The sequence below is a fragment of the Tursiops truncatus genome, chromosome 4 (genome assembly GCF_011762595.2).
Source record: "Tursiops truncatus isolate mTurTru1 chromosome 4, mTurTru1.mat.Y, whole genome shotgun sequence".
NCBI lineage: Eukaryota > Metazoa > Chordata > Mammalia > Artiodactyla > Delphinidae > Tursiops > Tursiops truncatus.
This window is the reverse complement of record NC_047037.1, coordinates 23,865,076-23,886,349: the sequence shown is the minus strand read 5'-3', so window position 1 is coordinate 23,886,349 and position 21,274 is coordinate 23,865,076. Positions and strand designations below refer to the sequence as shown.

At 38.5% G+C, this 21,274-nt stretch overlaps 1 protein-coding gene across 1 annotated transcript in view; it reads right to left on the bottom strand.

Moving 5' to 3' along the window:
- Positions 1 to 21,274, bottom strand: part of SLC9A9 (solute carrier family 9 member A9) — a 538,561-nt gene that overhangs the window by 334,849 nt on the left and 182,438 nt on the right. Inside the window, exon 6 of the mRNA XM_019934313.3 lies at positions 18,198 to 18,303. Coding sequence (XP_019789872.2) covers positions 18,198 to 18,303 — 106 coding nt within the window. The remainder of the gene's footprint in view (positions 1 to 18,197; positions 18,304 to 21,274) is intronic.

Below are 21,274 nucleotides of genomic sequence, written 5' to 3'. Positions count from 1 at the left end.
AATCTGGGTTTTTATGTTAATTCTCGTGATTTTTATATCTGGGCAATAAATTCAGAGTTTAAAAAGAAAACAAAAAACTTTGCCAGTCAACACTGGGGAAGCCCAACAAAACCAAGCTTCTAGTTACTATAGGATTCCCAGAGGTGAGACCAGGACCGATGATTTGCAGATACAGGGAATCAGGTAGGAGGTGAGTGGAGAGAAGCACTTGCTGCTCCCCGGAGTTGCCACGCTTTCCCTCCAGATCACCAGCTCTGGGTGGAGTGACCTCCTGCTGGTCACGACGGAAGGCAGCCTTATCTGAAACTGCACTGATTGAATTTTAATGCCCAGTCTCACTCTGAGAGGCTATGGTTCCAAATAAAACTTTCCCTGGGGGTTCAGAGAAAGGAATCTATGGCTGGAAGGTTCTTGATAGTGTTTGTTGGAGAGGTAGGATGTAATCTCAGCTTTGCAAAACAATAACCATTTGGACACAGAAGACTTGGGAGGGAATTCCTAACTGATAAAAGAGCAGGCACAAAAGAATTAAGGTAGAAATGAGGATAGCCTGAAACGCAGATGGCAATGAGAAGATTCTAATGGAAGTGGATTGCTTATGTCGCTTACACCTAGGGTCACAAACTGGCCCCCTCCAGCTAGGCTTGGCTATCACAATGCTTAAAATTAAAATTGAACCGAAAGTACTTTTGGAGGGCATGCATCCTCCACTTAGTCACTGGCCCCACCACTTTTTGTTGTCTTGTGTCCTGGACCATCACAAATTCGTATTACCTGCTTTGTTCACAAACTCCTTAGAGCTGTATTATCATTAATACAAAGGCAAATTTTTTTTGATTTTATGTGAATATATTTTCCTGAGTCAAGTTCATGATGCATACATACAATACGTCTTAAACATTCTTATATGGTTAGGAATTTGGAACTTCGAAAATGATCTAAATGAATTGGCCAAAGATTTCAACTTTCAATCAACTGTTCTGGCATCCGAGACACACACATTTCTAGGGTTTCACTCTTATAATTTAAAATCAGGTTTTTGCTGTCACACAAATACCTGTGCTTGTATAAGCCTTTTACAACCATCCTCCCATTGCATTCTCACCAAATCCCTATTCATTCATTCATTCGACAGAGGCCTACTAACTACAGATGGCCAACTATTCTGCCAGTTGTAGGTGCTCAGAATGTAGCAATAAACACAACTTAAAACCTCTACTAAGTAAGCAGGTAAGGCACTTTTTTTCCCATTAAAAATGCATTTACTACAGAAGTAAAACAGAAATACGCCCTCTGTATTGAAGATTAAGGCAATGCAGAAGTGTACAGAGCAAAATGTGAAAGCCACTCCCTTACGTTTATATGCATTTACATACAAATGTCATTTTTGCATAAATGCTATTATACAATATGCACTTTTCAGAAACATTATTTTGTAACTAAAAATGTTGATTTTTCCATGTCTTCTACTTTTTATAGGCTCCAAAGTCTTCCCTAGTTTGTATGTAGTACTATATATATATATATATATATATATATATATATATATATATATATATATTTAATCCTTATTGGAGAATAATTGCTTTACAATGTTGTGTTAGTTTCTGCTGTATAACAAAGTGAATCAGCTATACATATACATATATCCCCATATCCCCTCCCTCTTGAGCCTCCCTCCCACCCTCCCTATCCCACCCCTCTAGGTGGTCACAGAGCACTGAGCTGATCTCCCTGTGCTATGCAGCTGCTTCCCACTAGCTATCTGTTTTACATTTGGTAGTGTATGTATGTCAATGCTGTATATAGTACAATATATTTAATCTCTTCCTTATCAAGAGACATTTTGGGCTGTTTACATGTTTGTTGTCATTATACTGATGACTATATAGGTATCTTTGTCTGCATAAGGAAATATTTCTTGAGGTATATTACTAGAAGCAGCTTAACTGAGTACATTTAAAATGTTCAGTGATACTGACAAAAATGTGTATAAGAACACCTGATTCTCCTCATTCTTGCCAACACTGAACTGAACGTGACAAAACTCTTTAAATCTTGCTAATCAGATGGATGTAAAATGTCTCATTTGAATTTGTATTTTCTCCATTTGTAAATAAACATCATTTTACTTGGCTATATACATGTGTGTGTGTGTGTGTGTATATATATATATATACACACATACAGAGATCTGCAAATTATTTTTTCATATTTTTATTCAACTTTGTATTGAAAATTTTTCATATTGATTTGTAGGTGTTCTTTGTGTATTTAAAATATTAAGACTGTAAAGATGTTGCAAATATTTTCTTCTAGTCTGTTATTTGTCTCCTATTTATGCTATTTACTTTTAAAAATTTGTGTATAAATTGGTTAATTTTTAATTTTACTGTTTTTAAGTTTTGAGTGGTTTTTTTTTTTTTTTTTTGAGTGTTATTTAGGAAGACCATCAACATTCCAAAATTATAGAAATAGCTCCTGGTATTTTTATAGTTATTTCTTAACATTTTGTTCTGTAACCCCTCTAGAGTTTCTTTTTTAGGAATAATATGAATTAGGCATTTAACTTTGTCTCCCAAAGGAATAGCCCATTGACCCACACTATTTATTAAAACATCTAATCTGTTGCCTTTATATTGGAAGAACAATTTGGCTCGGGTTTCACATTCTGTCCCTCAGAAGTAAAAATGTGCTGCCTTTCCATCTTCTGAAATTGAATGTCACTTGGGCCTTGGTCAAGTCCCAGGCCAACCTGATTATTCCTGCTTTTGTAAGTGACTTGGATTTTCTGCTTAGATGTCCTCATAATTCTTTCTTTAAACTTGAAATTCAATAACTTTGCCAGATTGTCTCATCGTGTTGATGATTCCAAATGAAATTTTCCTGGCATCTGGTGGGTCCTTTAAGTCTTTCCATCCACTTATTACATCATTTCAGGAGAATATTGTTTTATTATGTTTTAAAATAATTTCCATGTGCTTTCTTCTTCAAAGATACTCAACTATCTGCCATCCACTTCTACCGTATTCCCTATAGTCATTACTATAACTTTGTTCTTTTCTACTTTGCTTCATGTTATTTCCTCAAATCTATATTCTATGTCCCTAACAGTGCTTTCAGAGAAGTTCATTCTATTTTTGTTGCTTCTAAAGTCTTTTTTATCTCTTAAGTGATTTTATTTATCTCTCCAACTTTTCTCTTGAGCTCTGCTGGCACAGTTTTAATCTCCCTTGATTTTTTTATGTCTCTTCTGTGAAATCTTTAATGATATATCTATATCTATCTATATCTACATCTAGAGAGAGAGAGAGAGAAAATTCACGCTGTCCTTCATAATAATGGAGAATTCTTTGCCTAAACTTTTCTTTAATACTTTGGTAAATTTGTTTGGGGGATTGTGGGCTCTTCTTTGGCTTAAGTTAAAAAAAAATATTTTGCAGTTTTGATGAACATGTCCCACTCCCTCCTTTTTGATTATTACTCATCTTTAAAAGAGACTGGCTACTTATTAAATAATAGTATAGTGCAGGGATACAGGGAAATGGGTGGAATAGAGTTGAGTAAGCGGAAGCCAATTGCAGTTCTAATTTGGATTTTGTTCTGGTTATCTATCATTGCAAAACAAACCACCCCAGAACTTAGCGGTTTAAAACAACAATCAGTTGCTTCGTTTACAAATCTGCAAATTGGGCGGAGCTCAGCAGGTTCACCTCATTTCTGCTGCATGTGGTATCAGGGGGGCAGCTCTAAAGAGGTTGAAGGATCCGCTTCAAGGATGGACCACCCAAAGGTCTGGGAAGTCAGGCTGGCTGTCATTCTCTCCCCAGGTGTCATTCTCTCCCCAGCCTCTCCCCAGAGAGGCTTGACTTCACAGTAAGGTCGCTGCGTTCCAATGGGGAGTGTCACAAGGAACAGGAAGTGGAAGCTGCTAGTTTCTTAAGGCCTGGGCCTGGAAACTGGCACAGCATCCCTTCCTCTGCATTTTATAGATTTACGGGGACAAGGGGAGGGAATATAGACTTCACCTCCCCATGGGAGGACTGTCAAAGAATTTGGGAGTCATGTTTGAAAAACTGCCCCAAGTTGTCGGTCTCAAGCATTTGTTGCTAAATCTGTTTTCTTTCTTTTGGGAACACATCTTTTTGCAGTCCATGGCATTCAAATTGAGTGCCATAGAGAAAAGATCCATAAGTTACAGATAAAGTATGTTTTGGTTTGGAAATTTTTGCCTCCCTCCCTCCTGCCCACCCCCATGCAAACAGCCTCCTGCAATGCCCTAGCTGGGAAACTAGAGTGTAGGTCAGCATGATTTCTACTCATCTTGGCATTTTGAAGGGTCAGATTATTTTCCTCCATTTCTTCCTTGGCCCATCCAGCCTGATCTTATCTGTGCTCTAAACAACAGAATGTTAGCTAGGCCTGTCAGTGATGTGATATGCTGTCAAATCTGAGAGGAATTGACCTGGCTCAGCATCTTTCCATCTCTTGTTCAAGATTTCACATTATTTGGCAGCAATACTTCATACGTAAATATTTCATAGTTTGTGGTTTGGAGCTGTGACTGTTTCTATGTTTCATTTGCTATGAAAATTTCCTATTTTTCAATGTTTTTAATAATTTTAGTTTGTTTTGAGGGCATCTAGTAGAATAAATATCTTATCCTCCTGTTTTAAGCAGAAGCTCCATGTGAACTTTAGAATCACCTTAAAAAAATCTGTTGGGATTTGAGGAGGCAGATTATTCTGAAGGTACAGATTACTTGGGGGAAGGGCTGACTATTTTACAATATTGAATCTTCCCATCCTATTTTGTAGTAGGGCTCCTCATTTATTGAGATTGTCTTTTTTGTCCTTCGCTAAAGTTAAGACTTTTCTTCTCACATATCTTATAGGTTTATTATTTAGGGCTATTCTAATTATTTTAGATTTTAAAATGTTATCGTGAACAAAATAATTTTCCCATGACATTTTATCATCAATTGTTACTGAAGTCTAGAAAAGCTATTGATTTTTGTGCATCAGTCTTCTGTCCAGCCAGATTTCTGAGCTCTCTAAATTTTTCCATTTGAGTCGGTTGTATTTTTAAGTAGACAATCATATCAGCTCATCTATTAAGTATTTAATTTTAATATTTTAAATCTGTATGATTTTACTTTTAAAATTTCAGCTTATCCCTGTCTTCAGGATATAGTCTTTTACCCCATCTTAGTAAATAATTATACATGTTTTGGGCTTTGGTTTTCTAGAGTTTTGTTTTCCCACGACACTGATCTTATTGCTTTCATAATCTATATCTTCAGTGCAATCTCACTTCTAAAATCCCAACAGATTTTTATATTTCAAATTGGGATAGATGTGTATACTGAGGCTGCATCTTGATGAAATTAGAAAGCAGACTTGCAGAAACTGACTGACTTGCTCAATGGGATAAAGCTAGTAAATGATAGAGTCATCATCCAGACTCCCAGCCCAGCCTTCGCTTCTTCGTGGAAAAAGTAAAACACACAATCCACACATGAGGTGTGTTCTAAGATTCTAAAATTCTTCCACCAAAACTTTTACCAGAACTCCTAATAAAACGAAATTGAATGCATACGTGTGTATATTTTTTATTTTTCATAACTTATTCTTATAAACATGCTGATGAAAAGGCTAAAAGCAGACTGCTGTTAGAACAATAGGCAATGTCTAAAAATCTAAATGTTCAATAGTCACATAATGAAAAATTAACTCTGCTTTGAAGATATTCTGATGTCCATAAAAACAAAGTAGGCAGATGAGGGTAGGGATGGGGTTAAACATAAAAAAGGATAAACCTCCAAATATATTGGGGTCAGGATTTAATGTAATGGCATCAGGGATAGCATACTCAATCAATGGCATTAGATCAAAGTTGACAATTTAGCTGTCATTCTGGAAATAAGCTAATTGGCACAGGCTCCAGAATTTGACTTTCATATACTGAGTTGAATTAAGTACCTTTAGAAAACTCAGATGGAATTACATAACAACTCTGACACTATAGGATAATGCCAGCAAGCATGTGGTCTGGATTTTATGTGTTTCACTTCATAAAAGAATTCACTGGGCACTCACTCCACTATCTTTTGAAATGAGAAACTCTTGATGTTAACCCATGAAGAGCAATGTAAATACTGGAAGAATTTATTCCTTTTCCCTTCAACACTGCCTGTCATTCTGGCAATGAAAAAAATGATGTATTTGAGGACCCCGGGACAGGAAAATTGATAAGAGCTCCCAACTTCTTTTCCATACACAACCGATCTTTTAAAGCTATTAACACAGGGGCTGGGCATTCAAAGACAGTTCGTTTATCATCTAATAGCAGGCCAGGGTATCAGCCATTATGGTCATGTTCTGAAAAATGGGTCCTGAGTTCACCCACTATAGCTGAACAGCTGCTCCTTCCCAAAGTTTTAATCAGATTCCCAGAGCATTACATGCCCCAGGAATGCAGAGCCCACATAAAATCTGCAATAAGCCTGCCATGTAAATTCATTATGGAGCCCAAATAACATGAACAGATTATATTCTCCAGGCCAAGAGAGAGCTTTTAATTTAGACTAAAATTATGATCGCATACTGATTTGACCCCTTGTTCTCTGGAAATGTTTTTCTTGGGAAAAAACTCAGAATTGATCACCTAAAATAAAAGGCATTTTCTTGGTTGTTCAGAATGAGAAGTCAAGCTTAAACACATTGGAAAGAAATATGCTTTAGGACAAAAAAAAATCTTAACCCAGAGCTCCTGAAATATAAAGTTTTGTCTTTTTTGTTTAGATACACTTCCCTGTCTCTGACATGAGAGCCATAGCTTTCTACAGATTCTAAAAAGAAGTTTATGACCTCCTCTCCAAAAGTTTAATGTGTAGTGTTTTAGATCTTGTAATGAACAGAAGCTAGTTTGGCAATGTTGGAAATCTTATCTCACGTGAAGCCAAAGCCATGATTGGTTCTTCTCATAGATGTCCCTGATACCTAGTTATGAACTATCCTCCATCACTAGGCCACTGTCTTGTGAATGTATGTCACTGGTCACAACACAGAGAAGGAGAGACAATCACTATTAATTCCCCTACCAGGTATTAAAGGACATTAAACAGAGACAAAGGCATTCATGTGTAGTGACAAAAGTGCAATGTATCAATCAGAAGAAGGACGGACTAGTCATAGAAGAATTGAGAATCACAGAATCAAACACTGCAACTGACCATCCCAGGTTTATCTAGTGGGGAGAGAGCAAGGTTTAGTTATCCTAACAAATGTAGAATAGTTTTAAATGTCTTAAACGTTGGTATGGATTTGGGGAGTCGTTGCCATTGCCTACCACTTCAAAATTCCAAGTTCTGTTGGGAAAAAAATACCTTTTGTGTGAAAGATGCAGATAAACATTTGATTCATCAATCTACCCTTCTTCTGTCCCCATGCGGAGCATACAACCCTTTGGATATGATTTGTCTTTATATGCAGGTCAGCACACAGGAAATACTGCTTTTATCATGTGATCTTTGGGGTACTTGAAATCCCGGTGACAGTAATTTCCTGTGGTGAATTAATAAAGTGGATGCTGATTATGATTCAGCTTCCTAAGTAGCTTGACTGTAGAAAGAAAACGAGCTGATCATGCTAGCATGGAGAGTCTGGTCCGTGGGTCAGTAACTTCTTGGTGTTTATTATATCAGCACCCTGGTGTCCACCTCTGCCTCATGCATACTTGGCTTGGTGCAAATCATCCTCTTAGTACATGGCTGGTCATGCCAGGCCTAAACAAGAGAACATCACCAGGTTCTTCCGTGTAGAGAGAGAGCCAAAATTTCAAACAGGGGCTAAAATAAATAAGGCACTACTATGACTTGGTGACAATGTACATCAAAAGACAGAACTACCTCTTTCAACTCTCTCTCAAGACTGGCTTTTTGCCTAAAACATTAGCTCACAGTCATTTGTGCACATAAAGAACGATTTTTAAAAGAATCTCCATCACACGGCAGATCAAGAACTGGTGTGGTAGAAAACGTCCCCTGCTTTCCACCCATGGAAGTAACCTCTTCTCAGGAATTGGCAAGAACTGAATAGATGAATTCCTAGTGTGGATCATAAATCTGACAGTAAGAGAACATGAAGAAATCAGAACAGAGAGTAAGCAAAAGTAGGAAGACAATGAGAAAGATGAAGGACAGCCTCCAGAGAGAACACGACGAGTCCCACACTTGAGACACTAGAGGTACAAAGGATACAGCCTATAATCTTCAACAGAAAAGTGAAGGGATCCCAGGGAAGATACTTTACCAGTTTCCTAATGTATAGAAATACCTCGTATAGTTTGAAATTATTAAAGACTATCTAAAGTTTCAGAGCAAGTATAAATTGATTGCAGCATTTCTAAACCAAACTGAAAAAGATTATTTGTTGTCAGACTCTTGCACCATTTTGAGAAACATTTCGATAAATACGGCTACTTGAGTGAAAATTGGATTGCTTTAAAACAGCTCTTTTGCTGTATCTCCACTTCTTCTGCATACCATCCATCATCTCTCAGTTCACTATCATTCAGTGTTCACTATCTCTGAATATTGTAGTGGATAATATAGTGCTTGTTTCTTCCATAATTTACCCCTCCCCATTAATCATCATTATTGTCATCACAGTCATTGCTTATTAGATTTATGATTGTTTCACCAATATCTTTGCTCACCACTCCTCGTCTCCCAAGTCTTTGTGAGTTCAGTTTCTTATTTCTATAATTGATTATCTATGAGTGGTAAACTCTATTTACCTGAAAATGTCTTTATTTCATTCTTTCCCTTGAATAGTATTTTAGTTGAATTTAGAACCTCGTTTGTAGGTTATTTTCCCTCATAACTTTGTACATATTATTCTACTGTCCAAATTGTTTTCCACTGTAAGTAATTCATCTTTCCTCTCTGGTTAATTTTAAGATTTCCACTCTGTCTTTGATGATCTCATATTTCATTATAATATATTTGGCTGTGGGTTAGTTTTAATTTTTCCAGCTCTGGACATAATATGATGTTTCAGTTTTTCTCTTCAACTCTGGACAATTATCATCCATTATCTCTTCAAATATTGCCACAGATTAATTCTGCTCTGCATTCTGGGTCATTTGCAAACTTTACTTCTGTTTAACCAGCTGCATTTAATAGGACATTTATCTCATCCGTTTAGTTTTTAATGTCGATATCTGCATTATTCTTTCCTAACTTGTTTTCTGTTCCTCCATTTATCTCTTTAGTCATTTTAATATGCTTATTTTATAACATATCTCAAGATTTTATAATTTTTGTTTAGTTCCTTAGGGTGCTTGTTCTTCTGATTTACTTTTATCTTCTGACTTTTCTTCACCGTGGAGTTATTTCCTTTTGTGGCTTGTAAATTTTTATTGTGAATTTACTTTCAGGAAGGGTTGTTTTTTTTTCTGTGGGATTTCCATGAGTCTGGGTTGAGATAGTATCACTTCAGAGAAGTTTAGCATATTTAGAAATAAGGAAAGGGAAATAATGCTGGGGCAGATGTTTCAATAGTCCTAAAATCTTTTAATCTTAATTCATTGGCTTGTATTTCCTACACACAACTTCCCAGGCCAGGGATTCTGATGCAAAATCCAGATAAATGACAAGTTTCCTCAACATTTTTTAAGGCTGATGGACAGAGTCTGTGACGGAGGGACCACTTTGAGAATCCAGGCTTTATTCAAAGAGCTTTGCTCAAGTTTATTATCATGAGTGAGCCTACAAGAGAAAGCGCTCTGATTTCCACATGGAAGTGGGACTCCAGCTCCAAAACCTCTGAGTTTATATCCTATACAAAATCATGTGGCTACTGACAGTGGTATCTTCCCACTCTTGCCTTGTACCCCTGGGGAATTTCCTTTTCTCTCCTTCAAATCAATTCTACATTTAGCAAAGATTTTTTGCCTTTTTAGATAAAACTTTTTTTTTAACATCTTTATTGGAGTATAATTGTTCTACAATGGTGTGTTAGTTTCTGCTATATAACAAAGTGAATCAGCTATACATATACATATATCCCCATATCTCCTCCCTATTGCGTCTCCCTCCCACCCTCCCTATCCCATCCCTCTAGGTGGTCACAAAGCACCGAGCTGATCTCCCTATGCTATGTGGCTGCTTCCCACTAGCTATCGATTTTACATTTGGTAGTGTACACATGTCCTAGAGAAATGGAAATAAAACAAAAATAGATAGATAAAGAATTTTTTAAAGTTTGTAAATGCATAGGGCCTATGTGCTTCATTTCAATTCATTATGTCCTGAACATTCCATTATTGTGAAATATGGTAGTTGTTGTTCTGGGATTAAACTTGACTTCCAATCACTTTCTTCTAATAAAAGATTCCATGCCACTGGCCACAAGGATGGGGATATCATTCAGATCTGGCCGATCACCATGTTTACTTTCCATAGAGTACTGTGTGATTGGCCTAGAGGTGATCTTCTGATACAAGCAGAGCCAATAGGAGTCCTTCTCTATGGCTGATATGCAAATATTGGGAGAATTAAGTGTTATTTTGAACTCGAACAATAGAAGCCTGGAGATGCCATAGGTCACTCTCTCCTACTTCGTAGTCATCTATCTGTGCAGTCATCTGTCTGTACTGGGAAAGAATGACACTAGCGCTCAGAGGGAATCAGAGCCAAGAAAGAAAAAGAAAGAGTAGACAACCACATTTGAATCCTTAAATCCTGGCATGCCCAGAGTCAGCCCAACTCATGTTAAATAGGCCAGTGAATTCGTTTTGCTTAAGGTAACTTGAATTGGGTTTCTGGCACTTACATCTGACTTATACACCAATAAATTAAAGTATAAATGGAATTAAGATAAGAAACCATCAATATGGATTTCTTTTTTATTCTTTTTAAAAAATTTTTAATTTATTTATTTATTAAGTTTATTTATTGATTTATTTATTTTTTGGCTGCGTTGGGTCTTCATTGCTGCGCACAGGCTTTTCCCTAGTTGTGGGGAACGGGGGCTACTCTTCATTGCGGTGCACGGGCTTCTCATTGCGGTGGCTTCCCTGTTGTGGAGCACGGGCTCTAGGCATGCGGGCTTCAGTAGTTGTGGCTCGTGGGCTCTAGAGCACAGGCTCAGTAGTTGTGGTGCATGGGCTTAGTTGCTCCATAGCATGTGGGATCTTCCCCGACCAGGGCTCGAACCCGTGTCCCCTGCATTGGCAGGCGGATTTTTAACCACTGCGCCACCGGGGAAGTCCCAATATGGATTTCTTTTATTTATTTATTTTTGGCAGTTCAGTCTGTAGTGTGTGGTTTGAAATGAAGCAAAGCAAGTTCTGAGTTCCCGAGAAGCAGTGAGTAAACGTCAGATCTAATCTGAGAGGCAAGGGATTGGAGTCACAGGATAAAGTCAATGTCAATTCCCAGTAATCTGAACAGGGACATGAAAAGATAGGGTAGGGGAGATGCCAGAGTCATAGCCAGGAAACAGGAACCAGGGATCAGGAACAAGGAAAAGCAAACAAGGCCGCAGCAGCAGGCAGGGGTGTGGGCAGCAAACACTGGGCGTTCTGAGCTATGCTGGAGGTCAGCTGAGCTTTGCCTCCCAGTAGCTTCTTAAAGATGCCAGGACGCTGTCCCATTCCTGCTAGGTGGTGCCACCTGGTGTCCAAAAAATGAAGTTGGCATGGATTGACTGTTAGGGCAAGGAGTCCTTAAGCAGAAAGGACCATAATTCTTTTTTTTTCTAATTATGTATCCCAGCAGTATCTAGACAGGCATCAAAATAAATGTATTTTATGCTGATTATCAGTTCCAAGGCAAATATCAAAGTGACTTACCCTCAGAAAGATGTGTCAAGATATAAGAAATTTGTTTTTAAGTTAAGCAGATTCATGAGAAATATTATACTTTCCAGTGGTAATAACAGTTTTGGTTCATTCTCATCAAAAGGAGACATCTCCTTATCACCTCTATGTTTACAGCTATGGGTAAAATGGGAGAAGTAGCGCTAGTGAGGATAACTAATAAGGCGTTTCATATATTTAGAAGAAGCAGTATGAAGAATATTAAACATCCATCCTCTGGAATGTATTTTAATGAGAGGATTAGTAAAATGTCCCCACCTGTGTTTGAAAGGTTGAGAAACTTCCAGATAATTAGCTGCATGTCATGGTGGATGGAGAAAAGTATGTCTTTCGTTCAAGGAGCTTGTAATCTACTTAGAGATGATGGTACCAAGAGAAATAATAGATTTCCTTAACGAAATATGTTCAGAACCAATCCCTACATAGCTATTTTCTGGGATAATTTATAGAGCAAGTTTTTGTTGCACATGTTAAATCCTGCTTTAGCTATCGTTTGCCTCGTTTCGGTGAGGAGCTGTTGAGAGTAGGGATGAGTGACTGTGCCCATCCATCTACATTACCAACACTCAGCATAGAGTCTGGCACATACAGGTCCTCAGTACATTTTTGTCAAATGGCTGGATGACATCTCAAGGTTCCTGTTAGTCACATGGTACTTGGAGTCTCACAGCCATCCCATTAATTTCCATGTTAAATTTCCCTTAAGATGCATGGACTATAAGAAATGTGGTCTTTCAAAATGTCACTCACTCTTAAGTGCCAAGCATTCACCAGTATCACACTTGAAATGACATTTTTCTAGCAAGAGCCTCTAAGCAGCATAATACTCTTATTTGAAATGAGAAAATGGTGTCCATTTCTCCATCTCTTTCAATAATCTATATTAAATTTCCTTGTAAGCATTTGCTTAACAGAAAATAAAGGCACCTAGTACGTGTTTATTATCATCCAGGAGCCAGCTGTTTAATGAGGTTCTTATTTTATCTCTAAGAAAATCTGGAGGCATTTGTATACTGTGGAATTATTTTACAAGAAGATGTTTCAGTACAATACTGGCAATATTTCAGTTTCGCAGATAAATGGCTGAGAACAAATCATCATCCTCTTTCTCATCTTTCATGGGTAGAAAAAAATTTCAAACTTAAACCTCTGTAGAATCTGCATTTAAATGAAGATTGCCAATTATCAAGTATGTTAATGGGGGATTCTTTGGACCAGAGTCGATCATAAGTAGTTTAATCTATTTCCAATACATATATACAAGTAAACAGAAGAAATTAAAAATCACCTGTGATCCCACCTAACACTCTGATTTTGTATATAAATAATAATGTGTTCTAATTATACACCCACATGCCTACACACACATGAATTTGGCTGTGATTTTTTTAAACCAAAATAGATCTTAGAGTATACAACATTTAACATTTTTCCTATTTTCTTAAAAAATATATTGTGAGTATCTTTTAACATCAACACTCCTTTTCTATCATTTTTCAAATGTCTGCGTAGGATTTCATGATCTTAATATATTATAATTTACTCAACCAACTAGTAACATTTATGGTTTTATTTCTTCCGATGGCTGCCCCATGACTCTAAATAATATGTATATACTTCCATTTCTTGATTTATCAACTCCACACATATATATTGATTTCTTACTGTGAGAGATGTGACATTTTAGGTAACTTAGCCCTGCCTTTCTCTCTCTTCTCCTCCAATTAACTTCCACAAGTAGTATCAATTTTGGTTGTGAGTACCTGTATAACTTTAAGTAATATATTTCAACCTCTAGTTCTTTAGACAGTGTACCTTAACTAAGTGGTTCATTCTTAATGGGGGAAATCACATGTAAAAATGGTTATTCTCTCTATTCCTTGGATCATAAAATGCCATATTTATGAAGGAATGCTTCACTAGAAGCAGGTCTATCTTTAGTCATAACAATGAAACCAGAGAGATCTGTGTAAGTACAATGAAAGATACTGATATACGTGACTATATAAATTATAATAAGTATATATATTTATAAGCATAGATTATGTAGATTATATAGATTATAGAGCCTTTCCAAATATATTGCTTTATTTATTGCCTAGAATAATTTTGTAATGTATACAGAACAACTATTCTTACATATTATAGGTAAGGAAACAAGCATGAAGAGTTTATGGCCATTTGAAGTCACTGTCGTGGTCTTTTAGGTTCTGTTCTGTTTTGTTTTGGTTCTGACCAGCATCCACTTTTCCTTTTCTGTGGCAGTATTACTCTGAGCAAGAATCCCATCTTTCCCCAGTCTCAGTTCACGTGCTTCCAAGTAAAACCAATTACTGCCCTGAATTTATGAACAATGTGACTTAGACCTGAGACAGTAAAGGAAGCACATTTCCCTGGCCACAAGTGGGTCTGGAACAGCGTCAGAATCTATAAGGTGTACTAAGATTGATGTTGGGAATAATGGGACAAAGATTCTTGCTCTAACCTCCTGAAGAAAGAGGCAGCCCTGGGACTCGCTGGCAACTATCTAGTGACCGGGTGAGGGAGATAACCCTGAAGAAGCTGAGCGAGGTGAGAGTTCAGCTCATTTCACTGGATCCTTTCCTGAGCCATTTCTATTCCTGCTGTTCAGTTACATCAGCCAACACAGACTCCCCTTGTGTTGACTCCAGTTTGGGTGGATTTCATGTCAACTGTAATAATTGTACAGTTAATTTGTGACAATCCTGACACCACCACTTTTGACTTCAACCTAGGGCTCTTTCTACCCTACCATGGTGCCTCTGAAAGTAATGTCTTTGTTCAGGATTCAAAAACACACACCTTTCAAGATGTCTTCATTGTATCTTTTGCCTTCCTTCACAGTCTATTACACAATCTTTAGAAGTGCAAATCCATCCCATGGAATTCATTCATGAACCAATACACATACATATTTGGGTATGACATTCCCCATATACTTGAAATAATAGCATGGATCAGAGAAAAGCTAATTTCAAAACTTTTTCGTTAAATAAAGTTACTTTTATCTTAAGATAATTCTGGATCATTTTAAGCCTTAGGGACACCACCCACCACATGCCGCTGTGTACAAGAGTTATGGTCATCAAATTCAATGATAAATTAGTTGTCTGAAATTCAGAGCACATTTAACCTAAGAAAAAGTATTATAATTAGTTCGCTTCTTAGATTAGCACAGAAAAGCTGATTTAATCTAAAATGTGGCTAAATTACTTTGTATTTGAATGAGGAATACTAGAGCACATTACTGTCAAAAAACTAACAATAAAACTTTTTTAAATACTAAGAGGATGGTTCTTAAGCAAGGAGATTTGCTTGTAGAAGATGGAAAGACAAATGGAAGTGTGTGGCTATTCCAAAGAGGCTCCGGAGTCACTGCCAAGGCCATAGGGGCTGATGATTTAGGTCATTTACTGTACTTGATTTCACATCAAAATGTGTCTTTTCCTTTCCATGGTACAATAAAAGCTCTACCTCTATTCTTGAACTTCAAAACCACACGAAGATGGAACTGAGAAAGGGAAAATACAAAGGAGGTTTTCATTTTAATATACGTTTCAAGTGCAAAGTCTCCATCTTCAGAAAGTTACTATCTAGAAAAGCAAATATACGTGTAAAGCCAAGATTTCATGGCTGAGCTAGCAAGGAATCGGTGGGGGCACATACGGAGGTGGAGGAGGGACTTTAGCATGTGAGCTAGTGGTTCCCAGACGAGGAGACTGAGGTACATGGTGAAAGACTTGATGGGGCAGAAGCAGGACCTGGGAAGAGAGAGCTTTGCGCCTGTGAAGAAAGGCATGAGGCTACAAGCCAGAGAGATGTGTCTGGCTACTATGTGAAGTTAGAGTGAAGGAAGAGAAGAATGGAGAGACAAATGTTTGAACTCCTGGTCTGAAAGTCATGGAAAACTGTTAAATAGGGTTCTTCCATAGGAACTAGAAGATAGTTGGAAGATAGTTGGGGATGCAGCATTAAAGGAGAGGGAATGTGTGTGTAAGTAGATGTATAAAAAGAGATTGTCACGTCGCACAGGGAGATCAGCTCTGTGCTTTGTGACCACCTAGAGGGGTGGGATTGGGCGGGTGGGAGGGAGACATAAGAGGGAGGAGATATATGCATACGTATAGCTGATTCACTTTGTTATACAGCAGAGCTAACACAACAATGTAAAACAATTATACTCCAATAAAGATGTTAAAAAAAAAAAGATTGTCATACATGCTGCAAACTAAGTTTAAGAAGCAAGTGAGAAAAGTGAAGAGTAAAACACATGGAGGATTGTGTAAGGTGAAAGAAGAAGTGGTCAACAGACGGCACAGGGGGACAGAGAGCTAGACCCAGGGTAACCTAGTTACAGGAGGCCCTCCGTATTCGCGGGTTCCTCATCGAACAATCCGAGGTTTAGTGAGTTGACTCAGCAGACATGGGGCCCACGGATAGAGAGGGCTGACTGTACTACGCCATTTCATATAAGGGACTTGAGCACCTGTGGATTTTGGTATCCACAGGGGGCCTGGAACCCATTCCCTGCGGATACAGAGGGACAGCTGTACATTAACGCTAAGTAGAGCTCCTGGAAGAGGCTGGTGGAGTCCAAATGCACCAGGTGGAAGAACGAGCTTGCAGGTTTGAATGTGTGGAAGTTTCCGTGTCAAGTATTCCTAATTTAGAATTATCTTTATTTTAAAGTTGAAACTCACTGGGGTCACTCTGCACAATACCTGAAATGCCAAAGCTGGGAAGCACAAGATTTCAGCTAGACTGGCAAGTGTCTGGTGTCTAGAAAGGAAAGGATCTTGCCATGGTGGGAAACACATTTTATTAAGACATGCAACGCACGGATAGGGGAGTAGAAGAGGCGCTACCAGTAATAACCACATGTTGACCTGGGGAGATCTTAAATGGACTGTTTCAAATGCCCCCCAGGCTTGTGCTCAACAGTGTCAACATTCATCCTTGGAGTCTGCATTTTGAATGGAAAACTACTGTGCACGGTAGTGCTGAAAGTAGAAAGGCCAAACCTTTCCTTGGCTGTAGCTGCATGATTCTTTCCCAAGGCTCATTTGTGCTTTAGTCGTTTTGCTTTGCTTGGCCTTTTTACAACATGGCAGCTCAGGAAGTGAAGATGAGGGACTCAGCAGATTTTTAAAAATTTTTCCTCCAAATGTTCCTTTAATACTAGTATATCTTGGACAAAGATCCCTGATGTTTTAATTAATTGTTCTTGGTGTTTCTTTAAAAGCATCCTTTGGCATTTGTGAATCTGCCATGGCTTTTGCTCTTAATTTGCACTCACTGGTATTTTCCTTTAATGCAGGAGAGGCACTTCTCAGTAGCCAGGTAAAATATAAGTTTTTTTTGGAGACTCTTTCTTGAAAGTTGCTGAATTCAGTGGTAACTTTAGGGTGGCAGCCTTAAGAAATGTCAGCTGGCAGAAAAAAAGAATAGTGCTGCCCTGTTGTTTCCTACTCCCCTCTGGGCGATCTGACTTTTAAAAATCCTTTGTTACTTTGCAATACATTTTCAAATGCATTTGAAGTAATTAAAACCCTGAATTGAATCTTGTTGTCACATTTAATTATTAGATAGCTACCTTCCTCTAGGGTATCTGACTGCTGCCCAAAATGTTGGTCTTAATCTAAAACCAAGAAGAGACCTCTGACATAGTGAGAGCCACCGAAGTGTCATTTATTAAATATAAATGGTAAGCATCTAAAGGGGAAAAGATGAAGGGAAAATTACATTAACTCTTAGCAGACAAAGTTCCATCATTTTGACTTGTCACGTGATGATTTTAAAATGTGTGTGTTTCTATAATGTGTTACATTTGTACTGATAAATAAAGAATATTCTGACGCTCAACGTCTATCTCCAATTTGCCAAAATTAGTATAAATACAACGGTTTCTATTAGTCTATTATCTGGAAAGTGACTTAAGGAAAAAAATTAAATGATATTGATTTGAAATGAAGAAAGCTTATTTATGTGCATTTTAGGAAGCCTAAGTGAATCAGCTAAATACATACACCGAGAAAAAAAATGTTACCCTTTGAGTAGTATCTTGTAATAAGATGGAAACATGAAGCTTATTAAGGTGTTAGAAATTAAGTGGCTAATGAAATGTTCCCACTCTTGGCACTCTTCTGTGATAATAATTCCTTAAAAGTTAGAAATTGACTGTATCTCTGTGACATAACAGAAAAGACACTATTAAAGCCACTAGGAATTATCACCAAGTAGAAGCATATTTTACATGGTCAAAGAAGCACAGGCCAAGTTCTGGTACTTACTATGTAAGGACTATGGCAACTGCATCATTCAACACACTCTCCCCAAACAAGAGTGTGTACAGGTCGGGGTCGACATGCAGTTCATGGAAAATGGCCAACACCGTCACTAGGGAAGACACACAGATATGCAGAGTTAGCTGGGACGTAGCCAGGGACTTGTCCTTGGTTGTGGTCACCTGTATAAAGCACTCATTAAATGTTCATCTTCTCAAATCCATCACTATACACGCACCGAACCTTTAATCAAAAAACGATCTGACTGTTCACTTCCCTGCTTAGAGATTTCTCTGGGTTCGCTCCTCCCTGCTTACAAGAGAAAGTCTGAGCTCCTTGGTACGAGTCTTCTATAATCTTCATGTTCTTTACCTTCCAGTGTCTCTTCCTGCACCACTCCCACCCCCTAACCACCCTTTGCTGCCTCCCTCAAGCCACAAGGAACTTGCCATAATTTCCCAAACTCGTGTCATTTTTTAATTACCCTGGCATTTTGATTCACTTTACCAGAGCAGCTATTTGTTTCCCATCTAAGTGCTACTGTTCCCCTCCTTCCTTAAATACATAAACACAGACACACACACATGCACACACACACACACACACTTCTTGCTCCCCAAAAAAACCAAACCAAACCAAAACAAAAAACCTTTATTCAATCTTTAAAAGCCTTTCAAATTTCCCCTCCACCCCCTGATCCCTCAGCAAAGACCTGGGTCACTACTGTTTGATGCATGAACGACTAAGTGAATGAATGAATGAATGTTGTTGCAGCGACTTATTCCTGTGAAGGGAGAGGTAGTCGGCACCTGGCTCTCATTCTCTCGAGATCACACTCATCTATAAAGATGGACTCAGTGTTCCTGAAAGCAAGACCTAAGGATTCATTTTTGGCAGCCTGCTGCATGGCTACTATATACCTCATATCTGTATGGAGCCTTTGGGAGTACACCAGGGCAGTAAATAATCACACACTGATTAGCTGTGGTTATCAAAACTATTCAGTGTCTTGATACTTGAAGCAGTCATGCAAAGTGTGAACAGCAATCATTAGGAAAATGATCCATTGAGTTGATTGCCAAAGGGGAAAAGAGGGTGGTTGAAAATGACACTGACGGTAAATTTTTAAGGCAGAGTGGGCATTTTCATTTCTGCTCTTTCTTTTCCTATTTCATGGGCCGTGAGGTTAGTAACTGTGTTGTATAAAAGAGTGCTGGGGGGAGAAAAAGCTGAGTTGGACTGTTTTGTAAGTAGAATCAAGAAGTTTGGCACTCGTCCTGCTATAATGGAAGGGTTTCAGTCAGACAATGACACAATCTGATTTAAACTTTGGAAATTAAGTTCAGGCAGCAGGGCAGAGGGCAGAATGGACATGTGGCTAGAAGCTTTCCCAAATGTTCTGGCAAGAGATGAGTTGTACCAAGACAGGAAGAGTCCTAGATTCAGTCTCCTAAATTCTTGCACATCCTGCTCTGCCCTGAACATCCCCCACCCTGGGTTCTGATAGGTCAGTGGCCACCGTGCTTTGCATTTTACTTACTCGTTGGTTCTCATCTTCCCTCTGTGTCACTAGCCCTTAGCACAGTGCTAGAATATAGTAAGCCTTTAGTGAGTGAATGAATAAAAGATAACGTCAGGGAGGATAGAGCAGAGGGGACAATACCCACAAGATATTTGGGACGGAGAATTGGTGGGTCTTGGTGCTTGAGAGACAGCAAGGAGTGATCTTGGTTTCAACCCTGGGCAGTTGGTAGATGGGCTGCATAAGAGAAATTAGTTTGTAGACAGGGGCATTTTGTAAGTTTGGTTTTTGACATGTTGACTTAAATAGCCAGGTAGAATTTCCAATGGAGATTTCAATAAGAAAGCTGGAAATAAAAGGCTGTAAGCCGAGTTGGACAGAGTTAAAGCAGAAGAAAGATTTTAAGTGTTATAAGCATGTAGATGGAACATAAAGCCACAGGAGTGGCTGAGATTGCCTGGGCAAAGTATATAGAAAGAGAAGAGAGTTCATGAGAGATCCTTGGGGAACACTTACAGCTAAGGGGTACGTGGAGAAAAAGAAGCATGAAACATACGCGTGGGATATTTGCCAAACCTGACCCTAAGCATGAACAAGTTGGCTGAAAACCATATTCATCATGCATAGAGTTTTATTTACTAAAAATTATCCTAGGGAAAGGAGAATTGAATTCAACAACTAGCTCTGAGGTAAAGAGACAACAGATATAAAATGTCATGAATTGGCATGACAATTAGCAGGCTCCCATTTTACTAGGCATAGAGTCAATTTCATTATTCTAGCTGAGTAGATCCTTAATCACGATAGGCAGAACGGCAGACATGTCCTCTCTACTAGCATGTAGCTGTTCACATTTGCCACCACCCTTAGCCTTTGCAGGCGGTCGTAGGAGGGGCTAACAATTACCTCTGCTAAGTAACCTCTGTCTACTGCTAGGATAGTCAAGACCCTGCATCTAATCAAAACAAAGAGACTTCCATTGGGGGTTTTAATTAGCAACATTTTCCTTTTGTTAGGTTTTTGTGGAATAAAAGTAATTTTTAAATTAGAAAATTTTATCATGGAAGCTCTATTGAATATTGGATGTTGTTTTATTGTGATTGTTGATTTTCCAAGCTTTGAAGATGACTCCCAGACACACAGGTATCCTAGGCTCACAAATAGGGATGTAAGGCCCAGGGTTTCTTTCCCCACATCCCCAGTTACGAAGTCTACCCTGGGCTGGGATGGACTCTGCACTTTTCCAGTGAGAGCTCTGGGCCTTAGAAGGGAAAGGCTCTTAATTGAATATCCAGTTTTGTTCAAAACTGTTCTGACATTACCACAATTCCTTTTTTTTTTTTTTTTTTTTTTTTTTTATGTTACGCGGGCCTCTCACTGTTGTGACCTCTCCCGTTGCGGAGCACAGGCTCCGGACGCGCAGGCTCAGTGGCCATGGCTCACGGGCCCAGCCGCTCCGCGGCATGTGGGATCTGCCCGGACCAGGGCACGAACCAGTGTCCCCTGCATCGGCAGGCGGACGCTCAACCACTGCGCCATCAGGGAAGCCCCCACAATTCCT